General features: G+C 33.8%; 1 protein-coding gene across 1 annotated transcript; it reads left to right on the forward strand.

The window, feature by feature from the left end:
* Positions 1-6,141: 6,141 nt before the first annotated feature.
* Positions 6,142-7,095, forward strand: LOC102605834 (ethylene-responsive transcription factor ERF022-like). Its single transcript, XM_006363792.2, has one exon. It carries the CDS (start codon positions 6,321-6,323, stop codon positions 6,828-6,830), a length of 510 nt encoding a protein of 169 aa, XP_006363854.1. The 5' UTR covers positions 6,142-6,320; the 3' UTR covers positions 6,831-7,095.
* Positions 7,096-7,308: the final 213 nt, after the last annotated feature.

Raw genomic sequence — 7,308 nt, forward strand, 5'->3', positions numbered from 1 at the left:
TATCTGGGTCCTGGTAACAGTGTATCTACTGTTGAGCTACAGTGTTGCTTACAGTAGTCCGGGTGTTTTACTGTTCCGGAAAAGCTTAACACTGCTACATCTTTGTCCTTTTAGTTTTTGCCAAAAAATCTTCGGCTTTCTTCAGTGCATCTACTGGACTTTCTTCTTCATATGGTTGAGCTTCGTGCATATCTTCACTTGTTTCACTACGCATTGAAGAATCTGATTTTGCGTAATGACTTACAATTAGAAGAATCTTTATCTTTACTTCTTCTAGATACTTCATAATCATTTCATTTTGTTCTCCTTCATCATGATTAGAAATTTTTCTAGCCATATGTTTTTACGGAGGTTGAATCATCAGTCATAATTCCTTTATTAGGAATCGATTTATAATCGTGTATGGTTTTCGTTATTAGATCCAGCAATTCTTGTTCGTATATAGACTTTGTTTGAGGATCCTTTCTTCATCAACTTATCCCCAAAAATTATTATAATAAGTTCTGTATAGGCAAGGGATTTGTTCCTCAGTGAAATATACTTTCGAAACCCATTTGTGAATTCTTGATAAGAAGTCTGGGAGGGAATTATCACTTCCCTTTTTATAATGAATTACGAAATCAAAAGAGGCTAATTGTGCTGCAACCTAGCGAATATTAACTTAGACGCCTCATGTTTAAAATCTTTATCAAACATATACTTGACCGATTGAGCATCAGTTTTTATCAAGAATTTTTTATTATATAAATCATCTTGAAATTTTAATAAGTACTTAATGATGGTTAACATTTCATGAGCTACCGTCGCATATTTTTTCTGAGCATCGCTCCATTTTCCTGAATGAAATCGAATAAGATATTCATTTTTATCATGCGGATTAATTTGTTTCAGTATGCCTCCATACCCAATATTAGACGCATCCGTCTCTACAATCTTTGGCCAAGCAGGATTAGCAGAGGTTAAACAAGGCAAAGATTTAACTCTTTCTTTAATAGTCTTTACAAGATCTGTGAGACTATTAGTCCAAGGCTTCTTGTGATCCTATTTTAGCCTGTCGTATAACGGAGCTAAATCTTGAGACAAATTCTTGTAGAAGAGGGGAATGAAGTTTAAACTTCCCAGAAACCGCTGCAATCGCGTCCTATCTGTAATAATAACAGGGAACTTTGATGCAAATTCAATAGATCGCTGTATAGGAGTAATTTTTCCTTGACAAATCAGGTGACCTAGAAACTTGACTTCTGTTTGGAAAAGACTCATTTTTGGTTTAGAAATTACCAAACCATTTTGAATAACAATTTTCTTTAAAATGTCTAGATGCTTAATATGCATCTCTAAAGTTTTTGAATAAACCAAAATATCATCAATATAAACTATGATGAGTATACCAAAATATCATCAATATAAACTATGATGAAATCCAAATAAGGATTGAAGATATCATTCATTATCTTTTGAAATTCTGAGGGAGCATTTTTTAACAAAAAAGGCATTAGATTCCATTCGTACTGTCCAAACGGAACATTAAATGCCGTTCTATAAGAATGGTCTCTAAATATTTGGATTTGTCAATATCCAGATTTTAAATCAAATTTTGAAAGGATATTAGCATCATATAATCTGATTAATAAATCTCTTTTATTTGGAATAGGATATCTAATCCATTTTAAAAATTTATTTAAAGGTTTAAAATTTATAACTAACCTGGGAACACCTCGTTCTTTTTTTGCTGCGTTATTAATATAAAAAGCAGTACACGACCATGGTGACTTGGAAGACTTTATCAAACCTTTTTGTAATAAATTATCAATTTCTTTTTTGCAGAATTCAACCAGTTCGCTATTCATCTGACAAGGACGTGATTTGGTAGGGATATTTTCCTCAGAGAAATCATCTTCATATGGAAGAGTTACAATATGTTTTTTTCGATTCCAAAAAGCACTAGGATGATCAGCACAAATATCAATGGCCATTTTTTCAGAAATGAGTTTAATCTTTTCCTGTACTTTAGCAGATTTTAAAGTATCGAATATATTCATACTAAATATCTCAAGTTGTAAATAATCAACATGCTTTTGTTTCATTTCAATTAGAGCATTAATATCTCTAGAAATAGGTTCGGTGATAAAAGTATAACTAATAATAATAATAATTTATGGACTCGATAAAGATGACCACTAGTTTGTATTGATTATTGACTTACCATTAACAATTTCCTTTTCCTTGGTTAGTGAAAACTTCAGGCAGTAACATCTCTCATATTTTCTAAAACCTTTCATAATTTGATATCCACACATGTTTAAAGTTGTCATGGTGGGAAAGTGCACAGGACTTTCATATTCGTATCTATAGTCTATATGCATTTCTCTCATATTTAGTGCATTCAAAGTACTAACACATACATATCGTGTGCCTATTTTGTTTAATAATATAGGGTCTGGTGTTCTTCCATCCGGCTGTGGCAAAATCGGATTGATTCAGCATTGATAGAAGATTGGTGAGTCTTTATGTTTTGGGGACCTTGCCACTACCTATCTTTTATTGTTTTTATTATGTCAGTTCACTTTCGAACTTCTTTTGTGAGCTTGGTATTTGTCTCAGTCATAACTATGATATAGGGACTTGTTGTCATACTTAGTATGTTTCCACAAATGAGGAAGTTGTACTCTTATTTTGGTATCGTTTATGGTGTTGAGACTCATATCTCACAAGCCTTGAAGCAAGAGTCATTTGTAGACAATTTTGTGAGACTCTACAACATGTGTAAAATTCAAGTTGGGACTCTACAAGGTGTGTTCAATTCCAATTAGAATTCTTTGAGGCTACTCAACCCTAAATCCTAGTTCATGCCTATATGATAACAGCAAGGTTAAAAGGAGATCACAAATAGAGAATTGAATATTAGAATGCGGAAGCACAAGAAAAGAAACAACAAAAACTAACTAAAGATATGGGAGATTCGAAGGAAAGATCCACGAATTTCCAAGGATTAGATGTTCTAAGGTCTTGAAAAGATCCAAGTAACAACGTATAGATTTATGGAAGAAATCTAACGCCTTTACTTGAGAAAATGAATCAAAACGATAGATTCGGATCTTGACCGCTTTATGAGTAACTAAAGACAATAATTAGTATGTAGAAACTAATCACCTTCTAAAGAATACCAAAAAGAAACCAAAGATATCACAAGAAGAAGTTACTTTATACCTTAAACTATGAAACTAGTAAAGGTTTAAAGATAAATTCTCAAAGAACAAGTCACAAAGGTTCAAAGAACTCTCTCAAATATTATTAATATCAATCTAAATTGTCTTTAATGAATGAAAAGGACTCCTATATATAGGAGAAGGGAAAAAACGTCCAAGAAGCCAAACCCTAAAAAAAACAATTACAAGGAATCCTACTCTAGAAAGGAAATAAAGTAACCTAACTAGGAACAAATTTAGTACTTCTAGGAAAGCATTAAATGGTACTTAGGAGACCATAAATAGACTAAGGAAAATATTAATAACCTATATATAAATAAATAAATAAGGTAAATCCCAACTAGGAAAAGAATCTTGACAATCTTGGAAAGTTTGACTAGTCTTCTCTCAAAACTTGGGCAGAAAGCAACTCTTGTTGTGGCTGATTCTTGGACTCTTCTTGACCTTATTTGCACGAAATTGGACCTTAAAATTCCTCATCTTGGGCTTGAATTTGGGCCACCAAATAATTGTAGCATTTGGACAATTCCTCTCCCTTGGGCTTGAGCTCTTCTTCCCCAATAAGACACCTTTGGATCAGCGATTGAAGCCCATTGAGCTTATCATTGAACTCCTTGGTTTGAGATCTTGTTATGGACCTCCTTGGGGTTTCTAAAGCTTCATCCTTGTCCTTCAATGGAGTAGAGCTTCCTTGGATGCTATCACACTTTCATGCTTTATTATCTTTCATTGTTCATCTTGGTTGTATGCTTATGTCAAGTGGCTTTTTTAGGTTCTCTCGGGATCCTATTCGCCATGTCACATCTAGGGGAAGTTTGGATTGTGACAGATTTGGATCAACTTGATAATTACTTAACTTTCGAGGAGGACCTTGTGTCTATTATAGATAGGCTAGTTAGGAAGTTGAGGTCCAAGGAGATTCCCTTGCTAAAGGTTACGTGCAGGCATCGTCCAGTCAAGCAGGCTACTTGAGATGCCCAGCATGACTCGCGAACCAGGCATCCTCACCTTTTCGATTCTTCAGGTACTTTCCTTTCATTAACTTTTAGGAACGAAAGTCTTTTTAGTAGTAGATGTTGTAATGCCCCTCCAGGGCCTTGGCTTGCTTTTGTATTTATTTCCTATTTTGCCCTTTTCCGTAGTTTCTATGTAATGTATTTGATGTGTAGAATGGGTGGCACACTTCATGAGGTAGTTGGGAGAGCTTTGGATGAGATTTTTCATTTAGGAGCTTTTATTTAGAAAGGGTTGACTTTGGTCAATATTCTTGATAAGCAGGCTCTAACTAGCTTTTGATTAGCACCGTTAGCTCTTGAATGTTGAGTTTGAGTCTAATAGGACATTTGGTTTAGATCCCATAATGGTCAGGTTATGTTTGGATTCTTATTTGATTTGTTGTTTTTATGATATTCTTGACTTGTGTCAGTATTTCACCGAGACGAAATTTATTTGTCATTTTATTGATTCTATTGAGTCCAAAATATTTTTTTTGGTTGGTTGGTATATTTATTCAGTTTGCATTCATTGGACCCCAATAAAATCCCAAGGGTCCATTCGAAATTCGGAATATAAATTTCAAGTCTGTTGGTGCTTCAGTCACTGGTATAGTCGCTTCTACGGAGACTGGCTCACACCACCGACGCCTCTTCTGTGGAGTGTGGGCATCACCAAGGAAGAAGGATAACTACGCAAGGAGTTGCACCTGCAAGCCAACTTTTTGTTTGGCGTTGTAGGATCCTTAGAATGCTCTTAGGTAGTTTAAACTTAGATTTAGACATGTTGGTGGTTTTTATTGTGATTGCGTGGTTATTTTGGTATTTTCAAGCTTTTATGATGATTATTGTGATTGTAGGCCAGAGGCCATAGACTTAGATTGACTGGAGTTCGAAGTTAGTACGAATGTACTCTGAATGGATTGATTTTATTTGGCTTGCATTCATACACATGACATCTCCATTTTACATGCTTTGGGGTGGAAGTGAGAAAAATCTAAATTTGAGATCATTAAATGGTACTCCCTCCGTCCCATTTTATGCGACAACATTTGATCGGACTCGGAGTTTAAGAAATAAATGAAGACTTTGAAATGTTCAAATTGCCCTTTAAAAAAGTAGACTCACTTTTCTCTCTCCTCATAAATGTATTGGAGTATTATTTTAAGATTAAGTGGGACAAACAAGGGTAAAAGAGGAATTGTACCTTTAAATACTTATCATATAAGGAAATGTGACATTTTTTTTTGGGACCGACCAAAAAGGAAATGGTGCCACATAAAATGGGACGGAGGAAGTATTTGCCTTAGATTTTACTTGTTTTGGGATCTGAGAGAGCGTGTTATTGATTTACTCAAGGAGTTTGGGATTTTCATTTTAAAGAGACGTTTACTTTAAACTTATTGGCTTTACTACTAAGACATGATTATTTCAAGGAAAAACAACATTTTCTTTTGAGATTTTGAATTGAAAGGTGATTTGATTTAAACATACAAATTTTTATGGTTTGTTGAGAGAAGCACTATTTTTATGGATTGTGTCTGTCATAAACATTTTCCTACGAGATAAGTTACTAGCCAAATAAAAAATAAATTCATTTTAACTTTAAAAAAAATTCAATTATGGTAAAAAAAAAAAAGAAAAAAAAATCACCGCAAACATTCTAACAGGTTCCTTAAGAGCAGCAGTAGGTTCCATCTTAGTTGAAGTGATGTGGGAAAGTGTACGAGGTGGAGTGGGGCCATTTAATTAACTTTTTAAAAAAAATCAAAGTTGAACTGAAAACTTGACACTTACTTAAAAACCGTGTCTTAGAACAGGAAAACATCACCTAACAAAGAACCTCATCCATTTATCCTCTTCCTTTACTAATAATATTTAAATTTCTCCCCAGATATTGTTAAGAAACCGACAGTTGAAAACATTATTAATTAATCAATATATAACAAACGTGCTGAGTCTCATATAGTTGCTGCTAACCCGTAACGCATTACTCTTAGATATTAAAACTCAACACTCTTGTCCCACACAAATCCTCTGAAAGAACATGGAAGTTCCCTTTAATAAGTACTCTTAACTATATATATACTTAACTTGATCACACTTTTGCTTGATTAATAGAATGGAAGATGGTAAGAGAATGGGCGGTATAACATCAGAATATAGAGGTGTTAGAAAGAGGAAATGGGGTAAATGGGTGTCCGAAATCCGTGAGCCAGGAAAGAAAACGAGGATATGGCTAGGGAGTTTTGAGACAGCAGAGATGGCGGCGGCTGCATATGATTCAGCTGCATTTCACCTCAGGGGACATGCAGCTAAGTTAAATTTCCCAGAGTTGATTGGACATTTCCCTAAACCAGCAAGTTCTTCCCCTGAAGATATACGTTTGGCTGCACAACAGGCTGCAATTACAGTTCAAAACACAAATATCATGGCCTCTACTAGTCATGGCCATGAAGCACCAGTTACAGTAGGACTATCTCCAACTCAAATTCAAGCTATTAATGACTTTCCTATGGATTCACCAAATATGTGGACTACTCATGAAGACATAAACTTTACTTATGAAATGAGTGATTACCAAGAAATGGATGATTGTCTTTGGGATTACTCATCAACTAACTCATTTTAGAGACCTAATTTTAAAGGTTCACTATTCTATTTTACAAACATATATTTAATTAGAGTGTGTCATGTTTGTACTAATTAACTTCCATATATGGTGTGCCATTTTATTATTTAAGGTTGTTCAGGAGCATCAAAATGAGTTGGTTTTTTGACATCTCGTTTTGTGTGTTGCTCTTATAATATTGTAATGTAATGTAATGCGTGAATAAAACTTATTCAAATGTGCTCTACTGCATAATCGAATATAATACTCCCTTTTAATTTGTTTATTAGTCCTTTCAAAGGAATGATTCTTTACTTATTTTTCTTTTGTCTAATTTTCAAATTTAATTTTTCATATTTAATACTATAAAATTTTAAAAACATTTTGATATATTTGATGTTTTTTTAATTTAAATAAAACATATAAACTAAAACGGAGAAATTATTATAATTGGATATTTCTGCTGATGTACATTTCTTGTTTGATCATCTTATTTTAT

This window comes from Solanum tuberosum, unplaced genomic scaffold, assembly GCF_000226075.1.
Source record: "Solanum tuberosum cultivar DM 1-3 516 R44 unplaced genomic scaffold, SolTub_3.0 scf00462, whole genome shotgun sequence".
Lineage (NCBI taxonomy): Eukaryota > Viridiplantae > Streptophyta > Magnoliopsida > Solanales > Solanaceae > Solanum > Solanum tuberosum.